Below are 25,646 nucleotides of genomic sequence, written 5' to 3'. Positions count from 1 at the left end.
GTATTGATGCTCCTCTGTTCATTAAAACACAAACTGCAGCTTTTTAATCCCTGCTGCTGCTGATCTGAAACGTGAGGAAAAATGTGTTGGTTTCAGTTTAACATTTAAAACAGACTGGTTGAATGTGACCCTCACCAACATGTTATCTCTTTTAGTTCAACAACATGATTGATTTGATTCGATGTTGTTTAGGACAGATTTAGAACCAGGATCAACCTTTTCAGCTCTGAAACGTTCTGATGCAGTTATTTCTCAGCTCCATTCTGCAGATTAACACAAACAGATTTTACTTTGGTCTGGAACAACTGGTTCTGGTATTCTGATCTCTAAAATAGGTCCATAAATGATTCAGCCCAAAACACCAACAACTCCCATCATCCCAGATTGGTCACCAGTCCTGGGCGTCCATGGACTCTGGGTTCATTTGGGACCATGAGAGCTGGGCCTGTTTGATGATCCCCATCCATCCTCTGTCCTTCCAGCGTCCTTCCCTGCAGAACAGAACCAGATATGAGTATGATCTGTCAGGGAGGTGATGACTGAAGAACATCTCCTCTGATCACTGCTCTCAGACCAGCTGCTTTCATCAACAACATCTATAGAAAATATCTGAGATCCACCAACCCACCTGGCTCTAGAACCACGTGCTTGATGATTCTGACCGGTTCTGTTGGGATTAGAAGCCCTCTTTCCTCCTCACTCTGACGGGTCACACTCTTCAGAACCAGAGACAGATTTCCCTCCTTCAGCTCGCTGTCGATCAGTTCTGCTCGGTTCCTATGAAACGGATGCTGGCTGGTGGATTCCAGAATGCCATCCCTCATAAGGAGGATGTACCATCTGAGTCCACATCGGTTCTGACCCACCCTACAGCATCAACGGTAGCATCTCTGAGAGCTTGACCTGAGAGAACAGGATCATGTCCAGGGCTACTTGTGATGTCCTGCTCTGAGGATCTGAAGCCATGAGAAATATTTAGACATTTCTTCTTTAACTACTTTGTTATTATCCTTTAAAACGTAAAGAAGTCGCAGATCCGATTAAGAGATTTGCATTTTGGCTCAGCATGTCCTGCTGGTGCTGACGGTCCTGATGGTCCAAATATGTCACGGATCCTCCGAGGATTTCCTGAAAGGAGAAAAGCATAAACGCAGGTAAGAGCTGGGATCAGAACAGAGGAAGGAAGGTTAGTCTACTGGCCTGATTATCACGCTTGGAAGAGCTAACATTCTGGCGTCTCCTTCCAGGTTCTTGCTGCTCTTCTGGTTGGACTTGATGAGCTCCAGCATCTGGCTGTCCCAACCCTGCAGAGAAGAGCAGCGAGAGAAAAACAGCTCAACACAAACACCAGCCTGCAGCCAGCTCTGCAGGACAGAGCGGACCTAAACCTTAAAGACTGTAGCCTAATGGTCAGAGAAGTACCAGACAGGTAGGTGGCGCTGTAGACTCAACTTCCTTTAATAGAGATGAGATTTCCAGCTCTGTGAAAGGAGCAGGATCTAATGGACCCGCTCCTTTCAAAGAACTGGCTGATTTTTCAGAAGCCAGCATACAGTGACTCGGGTCATCCTGGGAAATATTCACTGGATGAATGCTAATAATTTGTCATGACCTTATCACATCACATTATAACCTGAACATTTAGTTGTTTAATCATTTTCATGTTTGAACAGTATAATATTATGTTATTACAGCACACATTTATCACATTATAAGAAAAACCTTCATATTCTGATAATATCAACATGATTTAGTAGTAAATGATGTAATGTTTTACTTTAATGAAAACTTTATTGTTTTCATGATGATAAACTTGTTCATTATAATGTGATACAAATGTAGTTTTTACTTTTTCTGGGAAGCTGAAGGTGTCAGGATCTGTCTGTGTCAGGTTTTTGTGTTTTATTTTCTGCACAGCCAGGTTTTCATTCACGTTTATTAGATTCCTTCTCTTTATTCTAGTTTCTTCGTGTGTTTCATGTGTTTAGTTTATATGTCCTGATAGATCTTGTTTTCCCCGTGTTAATGTTCTTTAGTTCAGGATCATTGTTTACTTGCTTCAGGTCATTTAGATTATTTTGGTGACCTCCCTGGACTCCCTGCTCATTTCTGTTAATTATTCATCCTCCCTCTGTATTAGTTGTCTGGTCCCCAGCTGTTCTCCTGATTAGCTCCCCTCCCAGTTCATTGGTCTACGCTCCACTTTGCTCAGTATTTAAGCTCTCTGGTTTACATTTGTCACCCTGTTTGTTACATTGAGTCCATGCTACCTGAGTCCATACTACCTGAGTCCATCCTACCTGAGTCCATCCTACCTGAGTCCATCCTACCTGAGTCCATACTACCTGAGTCCATGCTACCTGAGTCCATCCTACCTGAGTCCATCCTACCTGAGTCCATACTACCTGAGTCCATGCTACCTGAGTCCATCCTACCTGAGTCCATACTACCTGAGTCCATGCTACCTGAGTCCATACTACCTGAGTCCATGCTACCTGAGTCCATCCTACCTGAGTCCATGCTACCTGAGTCCATACTACCTGAGTCCATGCTACCTGAGTCCATCCTACCTGAGTCCATGCTACCTGAGTCCATCCTACCTGAGTCCATCCTACCTGAGTCCATACTACCTGAGTCCATGCTACCTGAGTCCATCCTACCTGAGTCCATACTACCTGAGTCCATGCTACCTGAGTCCATACTACCTGAGTCCATGCTACCTGAGTCCATCCTACCTGAGTCCATGCTACCTGAGTCCATACTACCTGAGTCCATCCTACCTGAGTCCATCCTACCTGAGTCCATACTACCTGAGTCCATGCTACCTGAGTCCATACTACCTGAGTCCATGCTACCTGAGTCCATCCTACCTGAGTCCATGCTACCTGAGTCCATACTACCTGAGTCCATGCTACCTGAGTCCATACTACCTGAGTCCATACTACCTGAGTCCATACTACCTGAGTCCATGCTACCTGAGTCCATGCTACCTGAGTCCATGCTACCTGAGTCCATGCTACCTGAGTCCATGCTACCTGAGTCCATCCTACCTGAGTCCATACTACCTGAGTCCATACTACCTGAGTCCATGCTACCTGAGTCCATGCTACCTGAGTCCATACTACCTGAGTCCATGCTACCTGAGTCCATGCTACCTGAGTCCATACTACCTGAGTCCATGCTACCTGAGTCCATCCTACCTGAGTCCATCCTACCTGAGTCCATGCTACCTGAGTCCATACTACCTGAGTCCATGCTACCTGAGTCCATGCTACCTGAGTCCATCCTACCTGAGTCCATCCTACCTGAGTCCATCCTACCTGAGTCCATCCTACCTGAGTCCATACTACCTGAGTCCATACTACCTGAGTCCATGATACCTGAGTCCATACTACCTGAGTCCATCCTACCTGAGTCCATACTACCTGAGTCCATGCTACCTGAGTCCATACTACCTGAGTCCATACTACCTGAGTCCATACTACCTGAGTCCATGCTACCTGAGTCCATGCTACCTGAGTCCATGCTACCTGAGTCCATGCTACCTGAGTCCATGCTACCTGAGTCCATCCTACCTGAGTCCATACTACCTGAGTCCATACTACCTGAGTCCATGCTACCTGAGTCCATGCTACCTGAGTCCATGCTACCTGAGTCCATACTACCTGAGTCCATGCTACCTGAGTCCATCCTACCTGAGTCCATCCTACCTGAGTCCATACTACCTGAGTCCATGCTACCTGAGTCCATGCTACCTGAGTCCATGCTACCTGAGTCCATCCTACCTGAGTCCATCCTACCTGAGTCCATACTACCTGAGTCCATACTACCTGAGTCCATGCTACCTGAGTCCATACTACCTGAGTCCATACTACCTGAGTCCATACTACCTGAGTCCATACTACCTGAGTCCATGCTACCTGAGTCCATACTACCTGAGTCCATACTACCTGAGTCCATACTACCTGAGTCCATACTACCTGAGTCCATGCTACCTGAGTCCATGCTACCTGAGTCCATGCTACCTGAGTCCATCCTACCTGAGTCCATACTACCTGAGTCCATGCTACCTGAGTCCATACTACCTGAGTCCATGCTACCTGAGTCCATGCTACCTGAGTCCATACTACCTGAGTCCATCCTACCTGAGTCCATACTACCTGAGTCCATGCTACCTGAGTCCATGCTACCTGAGTCCATCCTACCTGAGTCCATGCTACCTGAGTCCATACTACCTGAGTCCATGCTACCTGAGTCCATGCTACCTGAGTCCATGCTACCTGAGTCCATGCTACCTGAGTCCATGCTACCTAAGTCCATGCTACCTGAGTCCATACTACCTGAGTCCATGCTACCTGAGTCCATGCTACCTGAGTCCATGCTACCTGAGTCCATGCTACCTGAGTCCATGCTACCTAAGTCCATACTACCTGAGTCCATGCTACCTGAGTCCATGCTACCTAAGTCCATGCTACCTGAGTCCATCCTACCTGAGTCCATGCTACCTGAGTCCATGCTACCTGAGTCCATCCTACCTGAGTCCATGCTACCTGAGTCCATCCTACCTGAGTCCATGCTACCTAAGTCCATGCTACCTGAGTCCATGCTCTTGTCATGTTCCTGTACCTGGTCAATCTGTACGTTTATCATGCATTAAATCCTTCTCATCATATCCACCATGCTCTGCGTTTGGATCCTACCTCAACACGCACCATGACAAACGGTTGTCGTTTTACTTGTTAGACTTTATTTAGAAGTTTTATATCTCAGACTGTTTCGTCAAGCTCTGTAGTTTAAGGATTATGTAGAAATCTTACCTGCCATGTTTCACCATAACATTCTCAGACGTACCTTTTTCTGCAGAACCTTTTCTCTCTCTGCCTTCCTCTGCCTGAAACTACTGGGTTCTGGTTCTGGTTCTCAAGGAAAGCAAACCTTCATGGTTTAACATTCTAGCATTCTTGTAGCCTTTACTCCCTTCGCCTGACTTGGCGAGTTGGACCTGAGAAAATAATCTCATTTATCATGCAGTCAATATAAATGTTCAGCGGTTTGCAGCCTGGTCCTTCAGAAGGTGTTTTCTGGCTTTAGCTGTTAAACTAGTGATAGCTGTGATGTTTATTAGCAACAAACTCTGTTTCAGTTCACTTCTGCAGGTTTATGCAGCAACCTCAGGATTAAAAGGCGCGCTGCTCCCTGCAGGGGGGAGTTGGTGCTTTATGCAGCTGTAGCATCTGATGATGAGTTCACTTGCACTCAGAAATCTGATCATCCTGTAAGGACTGGTCCAACAAAATCAGTTAACTTTATTTTGAATTCAAATATGTAACCATTGTGTAACTAGTTACTCCCCAGCTGAGCATTGACAGCAACTCACTGAATATAGAGCAGAGATGCTATAATGAGAGCTGACCGAGCAGCTGAGAAGGACGATTGTAAATACTCATGGTAAAGGCAACAAGAAAACTTCTAAGCAGCTACATGTTATCTTGACTACAGCTGACTATATCTTCAGATATTTAAATGGAGTGAATTTATATAAATATGGCACTTTTATACATCAACACGCAGATGGATGGGCCACTTGAGATTAAATATATTACCTGAAGGTTTGATGTTGGAAAACTAGAAGATGTTCAGTTTCTGTGTTTAAAGCAGAGATATTTCCTGTTTGTGATCATTAGAAGTAATAATGGTGTTTGTAAGAAGACTGATATCATTTCATTTCCACTATTTAGAGATTAAATCTAACTGACAAAGTTACCTGGATGTAAATTAATCTTTATCAACATTCTGAGAAATCATTCATTTATACTCCTCACACCGGGCTGCACGGTGGCGTAGTTGGTAGCACTGGTGCCAGGGTTCAACTCCCTGCTGGGGGTCTTTCTGCATGGAGTTTGCATGTTCTACCTCTGCATGCGTGTAAATGAGTGTGTGTGGTTGTCTGTCCTGTATGTCTCTGTGTTGCCCTGGGATCAACTGGCACCCTTAGACTACTGAAGATGGGCACCAGCTTCCCCTGTGACCCACTATGGAAGAAGCGGTAGAAGATGACTGGCCTTGATCAGTTTTGGAGACAAATCTTTGACGATTTTCTTTTAAATATTACTATTCTCATATAGTTTAGCCCCCTGGTAGATTTAGATTCAAAAATATTTTAATACAACCATGGAGTTTGATTTTGATGATCAGAAATGGGAAAGATTTTTTATTATCAATAGATTACTTGTTTCAGTCCTCGTCAGCCGCTCAGTGGGGACTGAGCGCCCCCTGAAGGTCAGAACCTAGAATTGCTCCTAGTTCTTGGTGATCAGTCTGACTGCTGAGTTTCCTGCTGGTTCTCAACACTTAATAAATTCATTTGATCAAAAGTTTAGATCTGTTCACAGAAAGATAAAACGTTTCAAAGTTTACACTGAATAATTAACTTATCCTGAGGCGGAAAAATGAAAGAAATACTACTAAGAAAACATTTAAAAAGAAGAAAAACTCACAGTCAGACATGAGCTATAAAACCTTTTAATACTTAAAAGTAAAATGGATCACTAAAAACAAACAACTTCAGGAACCACATGGTTCTGCTCATCTGCCTTAAAATCCATTTCTAACCCCTGCTGCTCTGCTGGTTGTCCAGCAGGGGGCTCTGGTGACCTCTGCCTCCTACAACCACGTGACAACACCTACAATAGGAACAAGAAGTGATGCCTGAAGAGCACATTTCTTTATTCCAGCATTCTTCAGTCCATCCTTGTTCCCTGCAGAACAGAACCAGGTGTGAGTATGACCTGTTGGGTCAGTGAGGAACATTCCTTCTTCAAACTACTTTCACATATCATCTACTTCTCTCTGATCAGAGCAAGATCTCACCTGCAGGAAGAACAACCAGACTGATGATGCAGATAGGCTGAACATCGAAACTCTCTCTCTGAAGCCGACACTCATATGTTCCGTTATCATCAGGTGTCACGTTCTTCAGGATCAGAAACACGTTTCCATCCTTCATCTGCAGATCCACCCGCTCATTATAGGACCGATGCTGGTTGACTGGATCAATTTTATTGTTTCGATAAAGGAGGACATTTTCTTCCTTCAGATCCTCTCTGCTCCACTCCACTGCTTTCACTGACTCGTAATCAGCAGCTTTACATGGTAGAATGACAGTGCCTCCAGGTGCTGCTCGGATGTTCTGATCTGCTGGAGAGGACAAACACAGAGGTTAGAGGTCAAAGAAGAAGCATCAGTGATGACACACCAGAGGGAGGACACAGAGACCAAAATATTTGAAGATGATTTTAAAGGTTGTAGCAGCAAGGCTTCAGTTCTGGATGGACCCATTGCTGCTGAAACATGTTCACCATCTGGGTTGAAGATGAACATGAACACGAAGAAGCTGGACTATAAACACACAGAGGCAGTAATAATAAAAACAGGGAATGATGTAGGAGCTGAACTCAGGGTTGAAACAAGCTGCTTTCACCTGGACTCACTGAGACCCATCATCTGGTTGAGACTAAACTACGGTTCTGCTGAGAAGTTCACATGAGTCAATGTTAGCACTTAGCTGCAGTGAAACCTTTCCCAGCTGGAATTATTGCAGACAAGTCTTCAGTTGTTCTTAGAAACAACAAGTAGCCGTTCAGGTTAGGTTGAAGAGGAACAGATGATATTTATGGCCATCAATGAACCTCCTGAATCATTCTGCCTGGATATCTGACCACTTCTTCTCAGCAGAATTGGTCATTTATCTAAATTGGTTATAGGACGGATTCAGGTTTTCAACTTTTAAACATCATCCACAAACTTTTAATGGGGTTGAGGTTGGAGGTTAGGGAAGCCCATTCCAGTAGGTTAATGTTAACATGTCCTGAAAGTTGTCAGGATGTTCAGGAACCAGGGAACAACATGTCTGACTTCTGGAGGTAAGATAAGAAGGCTGTATGACCACAGCAACATCAAGAATATTTGGAGGAGTCAGGGTGAGGCACTTAAACGTAAGAACACTCTGCTGAGCATGGTGGAGGCAGCATTATGCTGAGGGTCAGCTTGAAGCTGGATTGTGTGTTGATTATCCTTAAATATGTGTGGTCAAGGCCGGCTGTGGGTTTCAGAGACTGAACTGGACTCTTCCAGGGGTCAAGCTTCGTTGAACTGCTTTAGACTCCCTGACTCATCCCCCCCCCCCCCCCCCCCCCCCCCCCCACCCCCCCCCCCCACCCCCCACCTGTTGGCTTGGGGAGGTTCTTACTCGTAGGTGCTAGGCAGTACTGCTCATACTGGGAGCTGTCCGCTGAAGTAACGGATTTAGGGCTTGATCTGTGCTGGGGGATGTAGCAGATGGGTGGGTAGGGGGGTTCAGTACCCTACATCCCTCCCTGTACCTCTTTGCCCTGGGGGTTGCTGCCCCTGTATGTCACCGCTGACCTGCCTCTGGTTGGGGGTATGGCTACCTTGTGGGGGTGTCTGGTGTATTTCTACCTGGGGTTGCGGCAGCCCTCAGGAAACCGAGGCTACCTGCCCCCTGCTGCTCATTTGTGCTGAATGCTGCCAGGTTTCTACCCTTATTTACATCTGGTCATCTTCACACTTCCAGGGGACAAATTAACACACACACCTATTCTCCACCCTCATGCACCCATAGAAATAATTCAGAAGGTTAAAGGTCATCCAAACCCAGGGACATGTTTCATTTATGTCACCTCTCTACTTTCATGCCAGATGAAAACCTGATTTATAAAGCTGGATAAAGGAAACTTACCAAGAGACATTTTACAAAAATATTAGTGGGCTGTATGTAAATATCTGAGCCTGCAGGTGTAATTGTGAATAATTGCTGGGTGAAAAAAATGTGCATCTTGTTTTTTTATTTTTAATGATTGAAGTTGTCTGCTATATCAGGTCTTTTCTCTGCTGCTGCGTACATCCCACAAATATATTTCCTGCTTATTGTTTCCAGTCAAACATCAAGTTTAACGAGTTTAAAACTCACGTGGAGCGTCGGCCATGTCGACACAGAAGCACAGCAAAAATAAAAGTACCGTTAATATCACGCCCATTTTGTTTTGTCTTGAAGTTATCAAAATGTTCTTTATCCAACGCAGAAAATCCATCAGATAAATATGTTGGAATGAACTCTAAAAACAAGGGAAAAGTTCCCGGTCTGACCGCAGCGACACGTCTCACCGACCAATTGACAAGATGGCGGACCTGGACGCATGCGTACCTCTGAAGAACAGATCTTCCCCTACGTCACTTCCTGCGTGTCGGACTGGTGGCAGGGAGGTTTCAGAGTTTCTGCTTTCTGACAGGAGATTTAACATGAATCTGGTCAAATAATGAATGCTGAATACCTGCAGAATGCTGCTGCTTATGCTTCATATCCACAATATTTTCTTTAACACTTTGATTTCTACTGAAATAAACATGGAACAACCAGTTTATAGTCAAACATATTTTCAGGACTTATCAAGCTGTTGAAAGCTGAGTTTACTCTCCAGAAAGTTAAACTATAATCTAATCTAATCATATTTATCCAATAAACATAAATCTCTAACTGGTTTCATATAATATATATTCAGCCAATGATTAAAGCAATAACTTTTATGTTTAATCATCAGAATGTAAAGCTTTAAATAAAACCAAAATCATCTAGTGCAAGTCAGTAAAAACAGGAGAATATTTCTCACCTTTCTGTTTAAAGCCGATGAGTTTCAGCTGAAGCTGAAGCTGAAATGACTGATTTCCTGCTGGGTCGTCAACATGAAGCAGAAGTTCTAGTCAGACGGGTTTTCTGTGCCTCCAACCGGTGATGGGATGGGCTGAATGGTAACTGACAGACGGTTTAGTTGTCGACACGTTGGGTTGGTCCAGCGGGTTGTTCTGTTGCCTCACAGCTGGAGGGAGGCTGGATCGCCTCTCAGGCTGGGGGTTCTGGGTGGAATCTGCATGTTTGGGTTTTCCTCTGGGTTCTTCGGTTCCCATACATGTTTGGTTAATGGCTGATGGTAAATTAGCTGGCTTTGGGTTACAAACTTGTCTGTCCTGCATATATCTGGAAGACTAATGTGGTTCTGACCCGGATCAGGTGGGAGCAGCCTCTGAACTGTGTTTTTTAAATTGCTTTTACATCTTTAGGCTGCCAATGCTAGGAATAGAATAGAATAGAATAGAATAGAATAGAATAGAATAGAATAGAATAGAATAGAATAGAATAATGCTTTATTTGGGGATATTCCAGCACATCAAAGTAAAGAGTCTTCAAAATCTTTTATGAATTAAAAACTGAAAAGTGTGGAGTGCACTTGTTAGCTGCCCCTTTAGATGATGCCCCTAAATACACTCCAGTATGACAGTTTGTCCTCAGAAGAGCTTGATTACGAACCAGAACCAATCCAGGGAGGAAGTTTAAAGCAGGGTTAGAAAACATCCCAAACGTTCAGCATCTGATCCATCATCTGTAGATGAGACTTAAATCCAAGTGAAGGATTTAAACTGTTTATTATAAAAGAAGAGAATATCTTATTAAACCAGATGTCCTGAACTGTCTACATGCTTTCCTTTTCTTCAAAATACGATCATTTCAAGCTGCTGCCTTCATAGTTCAGCTTTTGTTATCTGCCAACACTGATCTGAGGCTACAGGGAGAAACACTTACTCACAGGTGAGCTACCTGCAGGTATACCACAGGTGGGATGGATCACTGGGTCCAAACCCAAGACCAGGCTTTGAGGCTGGAGGTCACTGAGGAGAACATTGACTGCAGGTGGATCTGCATGATGAAGGAAACGACCTCAGGATCATACCTGTGACAGCAGCACACCTACTACCACATGGACGTCCACCGAACACACGAGGCTGGACAAAGGAGAGCATTAATAAGGGGGGAGCTGCAGAGATCAACAGCTCAGGTGGGAGAATCTGTCCACAGGACAACGAGTTATAAACTCCACATATCTGACCTTTATGGAGGAGTGGCAGGAAGAATGCTGTTGTTGAAAGAAAACCACAAGGAGTCTTGTTTGCAGTTTCAGACGAAGCTAAGTAGGAGAAACAGCAGGCATGTGGAGGAAGATGAGGGTTGGAAACCACACCCTTCCTCTCCACAATTATGCATCACATTCTGTTGGTCAGTCACATAAAATACATGGAGGCTCCTGGGTGGAAGAAGACAAAAGGTGAAGACTTTAGGGGGATGAATACTTACATGCAGTATAGTTTGGGTTCTGATCATTGAAGGGTTGATGCACAGGCCCAGGTTCCATCAGGTGCATCTCTGCGGATTATAGGAAGGTGTTCTGATTGGTCCAAAGTCTGACAGACGGGTCTGAGCTGGAACATTCACATCAAGTGCATCGGTCACAGAGCAAACAAATGAGCTAGCAGCTTTAGATCACATGACCGTAGTAAAATATGTGAGGCACCAAAACAACACAACAGGTATATTAGTTCTGCACAACTGCACCTTTATGGTAAACTTCCTGTTTCTGAATATTCCTGCTTCCCCTGAGCAGAAGTGGGTATGATGTCAAACTTGGAAAATGGAAAAAGAATTGAAGGAGATATGACCATTTGAATGTTGGTGCTCCCTAGAGAACATTAAGGAGAAAACAGGCTTCAAAGTTTCGTGAGAATCACCCTGGAAGTTGCCCAGTAACAAAAACTGTTCATTTTAATAACTTTGTATAGCTTGCTGCAACGACTCCCCAACAGCATTAGTCCAGAAAGAGGTCTGTTTGTCGGAACGATGGTTTTATTCAGTCAGTGACGTCACAGGAAGTCCACTGTTCCTTCTCCTGTTCCTGGCTGAGTTAGAAGTAAGTTACTGTCATTTATTTTGAAAGTTCCAGAAAAGATCAAACTGGCCTTTAAATGTTGTAATCCGTGGCTGGACTCAACACCCACTTGGTGCTGTAAACCAGATTATAAAATATTGAGGTCCACTGTATCAAAAGGAGCAGTTAGGTCCATCAGAACCAGACCAACATGTTCACCAGAATCAGTGGCCATGAGGATGTCATTAAAACTCTTACTAAAGCAGATTCTGTGCTGTGGTGAGTTTTAAAACCCGACTGAGGAACCTCCAGGATGTAATGATGGTCCAAACAGGGCTGAACCTGAGAAAGGACGACGTCCTGATAATGACACCAGCAGCTCTGCTTCCGTCTGGTTCTGTGGGTCTTTCCGTTAAACCAGGGCTCGGCTTTGGCTTTAGGCTGTCTGATTTTCATCAGGGCCAACGACTCCAGGATTGACCTGCAGGAAGCATCAAACCAGGAACCTAGTTCCTCTGTATCTGAGTCAGAGGGAACACTGAGCTGCTCAGAGGCAGCAGAACACTGACCAGCAATGAATGGATTAAAAACTCTACAGCTTTAAACAGGAAGGCGGAATTGAACCGCAGCACAGGAAAGACCAACATCAAATAAAACAGTCCTGTGATCGGAGACGGTTTTATTACCAATATTTGCATCGGTGGGAGGTGTTCCTCTGCTGCTTCACCTTGTCTGACTTCATGTCTCTGCATCATGGATGGAACATGTGGAGCAGATGAAGAACTTTCAGGAGAAACAAAGCCAATGTGCAGCTCTGGGATGGTCTGTCAGAGACAACACGGTGTAAAAAAGGACAGCGTTAGCTTCATGTGACAGCCTCAGGATTAGCTTTATGGTCTCATTAACAACCATCATCTGAAACAATACGTCCTCCTCCAGCCCACAAAGGTCACAGCAGGGCCTGGAGTCCTGCCCAAACCAGTTAGTCCATCTTTTTACAATGAGAAGATCTGGGAACCATTGAGAATTCCAGCCGGACTTCCCAGCACTTCCCAGCAGGTTCACCCTGAGGTCAAACTGAGGTCAGTGCAGAGCTCAGAGAAATGACAACATGGCTGACCAGTTGACGCTAATTAGCATTTTACAAGCTTTTCATGCAGATGAGATGATAGATTACCAATGCAGGCAGCCAGAGATGAGTGGGTCCAAAATAAAGACTGAGTCCATCCTGGTACCGAAGGTGGGTTCTCTGCAGAAGAGGCTTTCTATGGGGGCTTTCAGGAAGTTAATGCTGGAGACAGATTCACCTGGACCCCCTTGAGCAGAAGGAAGGAAGAGTAGAGGAGACAGAGAGGCCTTCAGTCTGAAGCACCTCAACAACAGGAATTGGGCTTGATGAAAAAATGTGTGCAGAACCCTCATCAACAGAACCTGGGGAACTGGGTCTTCTGGTCCTTTCTCATTGCTCACAACAGGACTTGGCAGACCAGGACCCTTTTGTGTCTCCTCCATGACTGGAACAGGACTTGGTGAAGAACTACAGGACTTGGAGGTGTCATTTGAAGACCAATGCGGTGAAGGGTGGTTCAGTTGAGGTGATGGACTAATCTGAGACATGCTGCTTTATGGAGATGTTTCCAGAAGCAGTTACCATGACAAGGATCTGGGTTGTAGCTAAGGCTGTCATGGCAGATCCCAGAACCAGAAAGTTCTCCTCTGTTAATTTGGACTAGAATAATGTCCAAAGTTCAGGACTAGGAGTTACGGTTCTTTATCTCCAGCTCATGGATTCATCTTCAGCCTCATAAAACATCTCAGTCAGTTCCAGTTCCCAGAGGTTAAATTCAGCAGAGAAACCTCCAGCTGTTCCTGATTCTTCTGAAAACTAGAAGCTTCTCTAACGGATCAGCGATGAAGTAGGGCCAGTGTGAGGAACCGCTAAAGCTAATGTGGTGTAAACACTTTGTTCTGCTGGACCTTCTCATGGCTGACTTTGTCCTCATGGGTTGGACGTTTGGGAAATGTTGTCTTCCATCTGCAAGACCTAGTATGGTCCACCCACTGGCTGCAGCTGTAAAAATAAAAGATGTTGTTTCAAGCTGGATCGTTAGCGGCCCACATCCATAAAACGTTCACTAGTTCTCCAAACTGTGGACACATAGACGGGTCCTGGGTAAAGAGAGTTTCAGTGTCCAGGAGGGGACATTGGACATGGAGGGGGTTCTGGTATGTAAACAAGGTAGTCCAAACCCCATGATGGAGATGATGATCTGAATGGATGTAGATGGGTCGAAGACAAAATTAGTTAATAAATTAAACTGCCAAAAATGAACAATTAAACTATATCTATGAATCGATCTAAATGAGACTAAACAGAAGTTTAGCTAAAACAAACCTCATCTAAAGACATTCCTGCCAGGAAGCAAAGAAGAGGCGTCCAATAAACATCTCGTAACAACTGTCCAGCATGGCGGTGGAGGGCTGATGCTGTGGGCTCCTCCTGAGTGGACCATCAACTCCTCTGTATACCAAAGTGATCTTCGGTACGACAGCTAAAGCTTGGTCCAAACTGGGTCTTCAACAGAACACCGATCCCAAACACAGCAGCAGATCTATAACAGGGGGAAAAAGCAATGGTCTAGTCAAAGTCCAGATCTCAACATTATTGAAGTGCTGCGGTTGGACCTCCAGAGAAGACCAAATCTCTGCAGACACCCTTCACATGAAGTTCTCCTCCAATCAGTGTAGAGATCCAGCACAGAAAGTTCTGCTTCATTTAAATTAGCAACAGTACATTTCTGTGATTCTCGCTCATTATCTTTTTTATTATTATGGTTTACTGGTACCGGACCAGAATCTGTAGTTTGGGCTCGTCCTTCCCATTTCCACTCTGATGAGGAATTAGAACTCCATCTGATCTGTTATAACATGAAGTCCAAAGTGGTTCTGCTTGGATCATCAGATCCAACAAGACGATCTGTGAAGCACAGACTTAGCTCAGGTACCAGAACTGTTCTAGTTGTTCTGATGGCTGGGCCATATTTGAGGCTGGACCCCCGGGGCCTCCTGGATGCAGAGGTGTCAGAGTTCACACCTTTCCCCTCGTCAACCATCAGCACCTGAAAGGGAAGGTGGAGCCTTGAGTCAAAGTCCAATTTGTAGCCGTCATTCAGAGAACAAAAGATCCGACCCGAGGCAGAAATACCTCCCTGCTTGGTGGACCGCTCGGGGGACAGATACCGATGTCTTCTTTCATAACCTGGATTCTTCATCAGATCTGAGGAATAGGATAATCAGAACTGCCTCAGACAGACGAAGACCCGTGCCAGGATGGGCAGGAGTCCGTGGTACGCCTGTGGATGAAGGTTCTACCCGGTGATCTGATGTGGGTTTATTAAATCACGAGAGAAAAGAAGCTCGGGGGAAATCCGAGCTTCGGTTCTCAGACTGACCTCTGGGTCTGATGAAGAAGTTTCCCACATCCCTTCTGGCTCAGTAACATTCCACGTAGAGGAGATGACCCCCTCCACCATCACGGTTTATAAATCTTACCTCTCTATAGATTCACACCCTATGCCCTGTCAAGCACCACACCTGCAGCCATGGGACCAGTATGAGACCAGTGTCACGTCCTCGGTTCCCATCACGGTGGGCTCCACCTCCTCCTGCATCTCCAGCGAGCATCAATATAAACCGAGACGCAGGCTCCCCAACACACAAACACCGACTGCTCGGACGCTGCAGAGTCGCCTGAACGCCTCGTGGACAGAAGCCTTCATCCTCCTCATCCTCCATCAGAGGTGCAGACGGTGAGACAAACTGCTGGGCTGACCCAGGTTCTCCTCTTTCAGCAGGTCCACGGAGGTTCCGAGCTCATAGCTGGTCGTTTCCATAACAACAGTAAGGCTTAAACGTTTGTAAAGCTTTGTTACTTTCTAGATGTTCGCCTTCACTGCTGAGATATTTCAGAGTCCAACGCCTTCAGAAAACTCTCACGTTTAACATGTTTGATTTCTGTTTAAATAAATGGTGTCATCTAGTCTGATCTTTCAGACCGTAAACTCCAGAAGGTTCCTGTCAGGTTCCTCCAGGCAACATGTTGGTCAATTAAAGCAAATCAACCTAAGTCTGCAGGGGAATGGAGATCTTGGATTGAAAAATGTTCATCTGCTGAACTATGTAGTATTCAGATAAAATCAAGAAGTTAATTTATTATAAGACTGGTTATAGTTTTTGTTTTAGGGTCATTTATAGTTTATTGCAACATTATTACTATTATAAAGGCAGTTTTATAATCCTATTTACAGCTGTTTAAAGCCACCAGGGTGAAAAAACATTTTATTTCAATGATTTCTGTTCTTTAGTTCTTTATTATTCTAGTGTTTTAATTCCTTTGAATCTGTTTCTGATTGCCTTAAGATGGATGCATTCATTTATTTATGAACGAGTCCCACTTCACAGGAGCTGTGCAGCATGAAGCTACCAACCTGCTACTTCATGACATTCACGGTTTAACCACAGGAAACTACAGTTTCTGTCCGTTTGCATGTATGATGTGAAGGTTATTACACGTATTTGTTGGTTCTTACATCATGATGTGTTTTACAATCAATAAAAATAAATCTCATTTTATAAGCAGGCGGCCCAGTTTAGGTGGAGAACTGGTGCAGTTTTTTATATTAGTTTAAAACTGGATACGGTAAACAGTTGTACTATTTAACTGTGCCATTCATTTTTGAAGAGAAAACCCACAGAGAATATGAAGACCATTACTAATAACTACACACCTTTGAGTGGAACATCTCCAACATCTTCACTGACCTCATCCATTAGAACCTTCATGTTCTGGTTCTGAAAAACCCGCCTCCGTCTTTGCTTCACTGTCTGTCCAATCAAACGTCTCTTATTGTGGTTTTCTACCTCCCTGACAGCTGATTGGCCGGCTCCATCATGCTCCGCCCCCTGCTGTATCTGTCTGCTCTCACCACCCTGGCAGGTAAATGCCCAGAGTCAGTGGAAACATCTCACCTCTTTCATTGGTTGCTGATGTTAGACAGGTTTCCTCCTGCAGGAGGTCAGTGCTTTCTGGTGTCCATCCACCAATCAGCTCCGTATGTTTCCTCCATGTCTTCAGGTGCTCAGCAGACATTTAAAGCCTCCTCAGAGTTTGACATCAGCTCCTGTCCCATCACCATTTATGGACAGACATACCAACACGTCTATGTGAGTAGACTGCTGCTGATTGTCCTGCTTTGGTGGACTCAGAACATCTGCTGAAGAACATCTGCAGCTTCTGACAGTAAAGCTTCTAATTTCTCCTTTGACTTCAGGTGAACCTCACCAGTAAGAACCTGGTGGTCTGCTTCAACAGCTTCTACAGCCCTGGAACCAAAGACGACTGCATTTTTGGACCTCTTACCGACTCTGACAGTGCAGAATTTGAGAAGTACCAGAGGATTCCGATTTTAGAAACCATCGTGAAATACAGCGTGCCGACCATTAAGACCAGGATGGACTGCTACTTTTCTTTCTCTTACCAACACAACAAGGGCTACGTGGGTTCTGTTCAGTCTCTCATTAACCCAACCACGTCAGAACCCGATCACCAACAACATTCATGGTCCTGTTTGTTTCTTCTCTTCACAGGCCACCCTGGCGCTGATAAACTTTGGACCTCAAACAGTTCTGTATCTGTACTCTCCTGCTGAGGGCACGGTGGTGAGTTCAGGTTCAGTTCTTTATGATCTGGCTGCTGATGTGTTTAAGGACAGTTTGAATCTGCAGATAGAGAAACTTGACCCAATAATATTTCTGAAGCCGGCTCACTTTCTGATAAAGCAGCGATGATGTCATGAATTTGATCTCTGATAGAATAATTCTTAATAAATAATCCCATAAAGTCACCAGATATGGCTGCTATAATTATACGTTCTGGTTATGCTATAAGATGTTTGTATCAGAGTAAATTATTGTTCTGCGTTTTGTTCCTCTACAACCGTGGACCAGTGTTTTCAGTCCAACTGTGGCCCGTTTTAGATGAATAATTCTTTAATTTAAAGCTATGAACCAACCTGCTCTCATCATTTCAATAAAGTCCCCAAACTTCAGCCCCTCCAATCAGAACCACCCGCCCTGTGGTTCAATCTGTTAACAAGGTGAGCGACTTCATGGTGCCGAAAACCCGAACCGAGCACAAACCCACCTGATTGAGACCTTGCTCTGCTGTAAACGGTCCAGATCCAGTCTGTCTGGTTGTGTCTCCTGTCCAGGTGGTGGACGTCCAGGTGGACGGAACCTCAGCTGATCAGGTGGAAGTCACCAACACTCCTACCAGCAGACAGACTCGTGGGTATTTAGACATCAGCGGCTGCAGACATTCAGGTTGGTTAAGGTTTCCGTGAAACTGGAACATTTGTGGGTTCATTGGGTCAGAACTGTTGGGTTTCTGTCCTCAGGTGCTGTGTATAAACCTGCCACACAGGTAAACTCACCTGAAACCTGCTTCAGTCTCACCTGTGATGAAGATGTTGTCCTGAAAACCTCTTCCTGTGGTCCTCTGGAGCGTTGCCTTGGAAACAGCAGGTAAATAGAGACCAAGGAAGACTGAAGTTTCTTCAAAAGATAGCTTTTATTTTGAAACAGCAGCAGCAGGAAGTGATTGGAAGTATTTAGAATGAGTCATCACAATAAAACAAAAGTGTAATAATTTGACAGCTTCTGCTGGCATCACCTTGAGGTCAAACTAACCACAGCAGTAGACCCTGACCTTCCACGTCTCCTCTGCTCCTCTCTGCCTCCATCAGCTGCATCCCTGCTGTTCTGTATGATTCCATATTCAACCCCAAACTGGACCTGGTGTGCACGGTGACGGGCCCCACCCTCATCGACTTCCAGGGCCACGTGACCTCTGTAAAGGATCGATGCACCTACTCTCTGCTGTCCATCCCATCAGTCCCAGGCCTCCAGGTGCTGGCCAACTTCCAGGAGCGGCGCCGTAAAGACGTGAGCTTCCTGGACAGCGTGACACTGTGGCTAGACAGGCTGGGTGTTCACATCCACCTGAAACAAGGCGGCAGAGTTCTGGTGAGTCTGAGTTTGCTCCAGAATCTCAGAGGTTGTTTGATTTTTCCCTCACTGTTTCCTCCACTTTGTAACTGTTTCAGGTGGACAACTCAACACTGACCCTGAGCAGCTCGGCTCAGATGGTTCATGGTGTGGAGCTCTCTCAGGATCTAACCGGAGTCACTGCTAAGCTCTCGCTCTCCAACTTCACTGTCTCTGTCTTCTTTGACGGCTACACCGTGCAGATCCACCTGCAAGGTCCGGAAAATCCAGCCAGTTTATTGGAAATGTAAACTCTGCTGCTGTTGATGTTGGTATGAATGTGTTTCTGTCCTGAAACCGTCCAGGTCCGATTGGATCAGCTCTGCATGGTCTGTGTGAAAACTCCAGCAGGTCTTTGACAGAACTGAAGTTGTCTGAGTCCAGCTCCACCAGGTAAGACCTCCACACTACCTGCTGCTTCTCATTTTAAAACACTGGAACACCAGCCCTGACGTGGCTTTGTGTCGCCCCCTAGCTGTGAGATGCAGTACACCGACATCAATGACTCTGTGATCAACTGCACCAGGATGACTGAATAGTAAGCAGATTTGACCAGAAACATCAGGCTGCGTTCCTTCACCCTGCAGATGGTTGATGTCTTCTTGTCTCTTTCCTCACCAGCTGTAACTTCCTGAAGGAGGCGCCCTTCTCCTCCTGTGACATCGACCCAGAGCCCTACATCACAGCCTGCACTGACACTTTGTGCAAATATCCTGATCTTGATGGCCTTAAGTGTCAGTTCCTGGAGGCCTATGCTAAAACCTGCAGGCTGAAGCACAATGCCACGCTGGATGGCTGGAGGTCCAAGTCTGAGTGCTGTGAGACCTGATTCACCCAACCTGCCTTTGAAGGAAATCATTTCTGAGTCTAACAGTGTTGTTGTTCCTCTGCAGTGAACCCTGAAGCCTTCTGTAAGGACAGGACCTGCAGTGATCACGAGTTCTGTGGAGAGAAGACTGCTGGTGGAGACACTCGCTGCTTCTGTCGAGCCATTTATGCCTCCAAATACAAAGACAGAAACACTCTGGGTAGGCCATCTGAGACAACATGACAACCGGCCTAAATTAATGGAGAAAACGGCTCACTGAGATACTTATATCCCTCAGGTGATCCAACAGTCTGCAACCAGAACTCTGCTTCCCTGACTCTGGTCAACTGTCTCCTGGTGGATGCAGGTGTTGACTACACAGTCTTACACCTCAAAGACCTGACCTGCAGGGGTCACATGGACAAGGAGAGACACATGGTGACTTTCAGCTTTAATAGCACCAACCAATGTGGATCGGAGGTCACGGTGGGTTCTGTCCTCCATCTTTATGTTCTCCACAAACAGCTGGATCTCCTTCCTCTTTTTTCTAGTTTGACGCCTTTCTTCAGGCTTGGTTTTAGTTCTGAGTGGTCCAAATGTTTCATTCTGCAGAGCAACAACAACCAGATAATCTACCAGAACACCATCAGTAACGACGACGGCTTCTCCAACGTCATCACTCGAAGAGACCAGGTCTTCATCGACTTCTCTTGCATCTACTTGCAGGAGGCAACCAAGGCTTTTAAAATCAGAAGCAGGTGTGTGGCGGCTTGTTAGACTAATGATGACGTCAGGTTCATGAAGTAAAGATGAAGATCTACAAGCCTTCTGAGTCTGAAGTCTCTGTGTTTGGTCTACAGCTCTGTGATCAAAGTCATCACCTCTGCAGTTTGGAACGACACCCTGACCATGAAAGCCTACACAGACGCTGCACGCACCCAGCCTGTGGAGTCCAACACTGAAGTCTGGCTTGATCAGAAGATCTGGGTGGAGCTGAAGATTGATGGGCTGGATGGAGACCTGATCTCCATGGTGACCAAATCCTGCTGGGCAACCAATCAGGAATCAGACAATGGAAGCCTAAGATATGAGCTGATCAAAAATGGGTGAGAAACAATCAGATGTGTCACTAAATACTTCAGTTCATCTGTCAGTCCGCCTGTCATCTGTAAGGACCAGGAGGGAAGGGGGGTTAAAGTCAACCTGCAGCTGTTTCTTCTCCAAGCCACCAAGAAGGGTAGTTATGTTCCTGTAATGGCTGACTGATGGAGGTGTCTGTGACTCAATGAAAGGATGTAGCAACGACTGACAGTCAGTGCAAACATCATCCAGGGAACTTAAGCCGAAAACACATCAGCAGATAATCTCCTGCTACTCACAGTAAAACTGTATACACTGGACTGGTCCCGCTACTGGACTTCAGCCTAGGGTAGTTTTTTCACTAGCACTTCTGCTTGGTAATAGAACAACTTGCATTACAAGCCCCCTGCACACTTTAGCCTGTAGAGTACGTAGAAGTACAACACATTTTCTGCCTAACACCCCTGCTGAGGGTCACCAACACCTTCTTTGGTTCCAGCTGCACATTTACAAGCTAGCATGGCCGACTTGATTGATCTATTAACAGAAAGTTCATTATTATCAGGCAGTTTGGACAGGGGCTCATTTTAGCAGCTATGATGAATCAGAGAAGAGACAGATGGTTGTATTGATTCATTCAGCCGTGTGTTTCTTACACAGTCCTGAAAAATGTGTGTTTTCTTGTTAATGAGCAGTTGTGCCAATCCAGCTGACCCAACTGTGATGGTGGAGGGAAACGGAGAAGGAACCTCCAACTACTTCTCCTTCAACATGTTCCAGTTCTCTGGGAGGTCTGGGAACATCTTCCTGCACTGTAAACTGCAGCTGTGTGTCAAAGAGGGGAACAGCTGCATCCCGGTAAACAAACCATGAAGACTAAGGCCTAGCCCTGTCATGGTTAACTTTAATGACTGAATGTTTTCATCCAGCTGAGTATTAGGACACCATCACATCTTTACTCAAAATCATTGGTTTATGTTGTGAAAGAAAACTACTATAAATATAATTGTACCTTAAACCAAACAGTTTGCATCCTTTTCGGGTTTAAAAGTGTAACACAACTTTACGGTTGCACCACAGAATCAGAATAATCTAATATGAATAAAAACATAATTTTAAATGGAAGAAAATTAGAGTTTCAACAAACCTGAAAGACCTTTTAACAAGTTATTTAAACCCTGTGATCTTTCAGCAGGGTCTGACCACAGTTATCACAATAAGAGTTACTGGTCTTTACATTCTGGTGGTGTGATAATGATGAGACTAAATGCTGGTGATTCAATGATTAAATGTTTCAAATATGTCAGAAGAGACAATTAGTCCATCTAAAAAAGAAAAGTGCTACTATTTGACATCAGTTTTATTTAAAGAACAGTGGTGGGTAGTGCTCCTCTGGTTGCCCAGCTATGAATGCATATCTTTAGTGCTGTTTTCATTTTGTTATGACCACAGCTCATACACAGCTGACTGACAGCTAGTAGTAACTGGGGCTAGGAGAGAAAGCTCCACATTGTTTCTGGCAGTTTAATGGAAGAAAAACCTTTTTAGCTGCAGTGAAACCGAAAATATGTTGATTTAAAACTGGGACACCATTCAGTGTCTGCACTACCTCCTGCTGCCGGACAGTATTTGACATGATTTAGGGTTGTATTTTGAGGATGAGCCATCTCTAAGGTTACGTTGATCTAATTAATATCATTTCAGAGGAGCAACCCTTTAAAGAAAGCAGGTATGAACAAACCCAGCTTCTGCTATTTAAAGTTCTGACTTTTTGTCTCCATCTGTGGTGATTTTACAGAAGTGTAATGGAGCTCGGAGACGCAGGTCTCTCAGGCCCAGAAATGAAGCTCCAGCACTTATCAGCATGGTTTGGACCAACTAGGTGAGACCAGGGTTCTGTTAGATCACCGTCTTTCTCACATATTTCTCTCGTTGTTCTATTGGAAGAAAAATACAGCCTCTGTTTGGTCTTTTTGTCTCTTCAGGTTGGATTCCTCTGAAATGAAGACACTGGATGGTCTAGAATGGCAGGATGGTCCGTGGTTCTGATCCACAGTCTGGGGGTGTAACATGTGTTTGAGTGTTAAGTCACCAGTGACATGACCATGATGAAGAGTTTCCACAGGAAGATTGTGAAGGGAATCCAGGCGGGTTGTTTCTTAGTTCCTTAGAGCTGAGCCGTGTTGGATGAGATCATCTGTGCTCCACGTTAACGGTTCAGGGTCTAAAACGATTTAGTTTAATGGTTCTGAATACGATGGAGGCTTTATTTACGGTGAAAGGAAGAGGCAGGAAACAATATTCTTGGTTTGTGGCTTACTTTTAAATGATTAATGGTGTGAGGATTGATTTTTGATTAATGCATGTTGTGGAGATCATTGTAATAAAATCTAAAAAATGAAAACACATGTTTTATTTTGTTTTTCTGTTTAACCGTGTCCGGTCCGGCAGAGCAGCCCAGAACTGTTGTCTGAGTGAGAAGAAGAAGCCCAACAGATTTACTTTCACAAATGAAGGACTACAGCTAACGCTTTAAAGCTCTGCTTGATATTTAGAAACTTTATTAGAAACTGCTTTGGGATTTCTTTCTTTATTTTTATATATTTATTTTAATTGCAATGAACACAGAGACGGAAAGGAAAAGAAAAAAAGAAGCAAGAAAGGAAGAGAAGAAGAAAAGAATAGAGGAGAGAAAGAAGGATGAAGAGATTACAAGATACTAGAAGACAGCTTCTACATCTGCAGAAACACATATAACAACACCAATGCTACCGAAAAGTACACGATGAATGCAAGATGTATTTATCTTTATCATGTCCCCAGAGACCCCAAAGCTCTTTCCCCTACAATCAGTCAATCAGGCATACACACATTCACACACATTCACACACATTCACACACATTCACACACATTCACACACTCACAGTGGTGAGCTACATTGTAGCCACAGCTGCCCTGGGGCAGACTGACAGAACTGAGGCTGCCATACAATCAGTGCCACGAGCCCTCTGACCACCAACAGCATGTTGGGTGAAGTGTCTTGCTCAAGGACACAACGACTGAGAGGAACAGAGCTGGGATTCGAACCGGCAACCCATCGGTTACAGGACAAACTCCTACCACAGCCGTCCTGAGATTGGAGCCACAGACATCCAAGGGCCAGGCAGAGCACAGGAACCCCCAGGAGGACCACCAACGGGACTACCGCAGCCCCCCTTTTCATATCTAGATGTGGCTGTGAAGTGGTTGGACTAATTATAATGGACTAGTTAACTGTTTAAGCTAACATTTAAATGCAGTCATAATTTTTACATTTTCAACATTTGTTATCAGGTTAAATAAAGACAGAGACTAGAAATCCTTAAACAGCTTTAAACAAAATCTCCATGGATGTCCAGAGTCCTAGAAGATCCGCTTTGGTCACAACGAAACCACTGCGACACAGATTAAACCAGCATCCAGCAGCACTGGTCATTCTCTTGATTATTTTCCTACCAATGAGAGGCATCTGAGATGGACCATAACTCAGTAGGAATGTGGACAGGGTCAGATGGATCAACATTCCAGATGTGTGTCAGAAGAAATGGAGTGATGAGGGAAAGATTAATCCAGCTTCTCATCTGGTCCTTGCAGCCAGACTGTGATTTTCAGGGTCATATTATCGTACTGGGTTGTATCGTGGTACTGGGTTGTATTGTGGTACTGGGTTGTATCGTGGTACTGGGTCATATTATGGTACAGGGTTGTATTGTGGTACTGGGTTGTATTATGGTACTGGGTTGTATAATGGTACTGGGTTGTATTGTGGTACTGGGTTGTATCGTGGTACTGGGTTGTATTGTGGTACTGGGTTGTATCGTGGTACTGGGTCATATTATGGTACAGGGTTGTATTGTGGTACTGGGTTGTATTATGGTACTGGGTTGTATTGTGGTACTGGGTTGTATCGTGGTACTGGGTCATATTATGGTACAGGGTTGTATTGTGGTACTGGGTTGTATTATGGTACTGGGTTGTATAATGGTACTGGGTTGTATTGTGGTACTGGGTTGTATTGTGGTACTGGGTTGTATTGTGGTACAGGGTTGTATTGTGGTACTGGGTTGTATTATGGTACTGGGTTGTATTATGGTACTGGGTTGTATAATGGTACTGGGTTGTATTGTGGTACTGGGTTGTATTGTGGTACTGGGTTGTATTGTGGTACTGGGTTGTATTATGGTACAGGGTTGTATTGTGGTACTGGGTTGTATTATGGTACTGGGTTGTATTATGGTACTGGGTTGTATTGTGGTACTGGGTTGTATTGTGGTACTGGGTTGTATTGTGGTACAGGGTTGTATTGTGGTACTGGGTTGTATTATGGTACTGGGTTGTATTATGGTACTGGGTTGTATAATGGTACTGGGTTGTATTATGGTACTGGGTTGTATTATGGTACAGGGTTGTATTGTGGTACTGGGTTGTATTGTGGTACAGGGTTGTATTGTGGTACTGGGTTGTATTGTGGTACAGGGTTGTATTGTGGTACTGGGTTGTATTGTGGTACTGGGTTGTATAATGGTACTGGGTTGTATTGTGGTACTGGGTTGTATTGTGGTACTGGGTTGTATTGTGGTACAGGGTTGTATTGTGGTACTGGGTTGTATTATGGTACTGGGTTGTATAATGGTACTGGGTTGTATTATGGTACTGGGTTGTATAATGGTACTGGGTTGTATTGTGGTACTGGGTTGTATTGTGGTACTGGGTTGTATTGTGGTACAGGGTTGTATTGTGGTACTGGGTTGTATTGTGGTACTGGGTTGTATTATGGTACAGGGTTGTATTGTGGTACAGGGTTGTATTGTGGTACTGGGTTGTATTATGGTACTGGGTTGTA

The 25,646-nt window shown here is 44.7% G+C and overlaps 1 protein-coding gene across 4 annotated transcripts; it reads left to right on the top strand.

Annotated features, from left to right (window-relative positions):
- The first annotated feature begins 726 nt into the window (after window positions 1-726).
- LOC124880560 (alpha-tectorin-like) lies at window positions 727-23,167 on the top strand. 4 transcript variants are annotated; one of them, XM_047385793.1, is made up of 20 exons: window positions 727-1,154; window positions 1,248-1,429; window positions 16,703-16,767; window positions 16,906-16,994; window positions 17,102-17,326; window positions 17,418-17,489; window positions 18,041-18,152; window positions 18,227-18,353; window positions 18,575-18,854; window positions 18,935-19,091; window positions 19,181-19,268; window positions 19,351-19,413; window positions 19,497-19,693; window positions 19,769-19,903; window positions 19,982-20,169; window positions 20,296-20,441; window positions 20,544-20,789; window positions 21,459-21,621; window positions 22,562-22,645; window positions 22,749-23,167. In XM_047385793.1, the coding sequence occupies exons 3-19, from the start codon at window positions 16,722-16,724 to the stop codon at window positions 22,643-22,645; spliced, it is 2,418 nt and encodes an 805-aa protein (XP_047241749.1). In that variant the 5' UTR covers window positions 727-1,154; window positions 1,248-1,429; window positions 16,703-16,721; the 3' UTR covers window positions 22,749-23,167. The 4 variants fall into 4 exon arrangements, with proteins under 4 accessions (XP_047241749.1, XP_047241751.1, XP_047241748.1 ...); XM_047385795.1 differs by lacking the exon at window positions 727-1,154 and having other exon boundaries at window positions 1,227-1,429; window positions 22,721-23,167; XM_047385792.1 differs by lacking the exon at window positions 727-1,154 and having other exon boundaries at window positions 1,231-1,429.
- Window positions 23,168-25,646: the final 2,479 nt, after the last annotated feature.

Source organism: Girardinichthys multiradiatus, chromosome 14, assembly GCF_021462225.1.
Source record: "Girardinichthys multiradiatus isolate DD_20200921_A chromosome 14, DD_fGirMul_XY1, whole genome shotgun sequence".
Classification (NCBI taxonomy): Eukaryota; Metazoa; Chordata; class Actinopteri; order Cyprinodontiformes; family Goodeidae; genus Girardinichthys; species Girardinichthys multiradiatus.
This window is presented reverse-complemented; position numbering and strand designations above follow the sequence as displayed.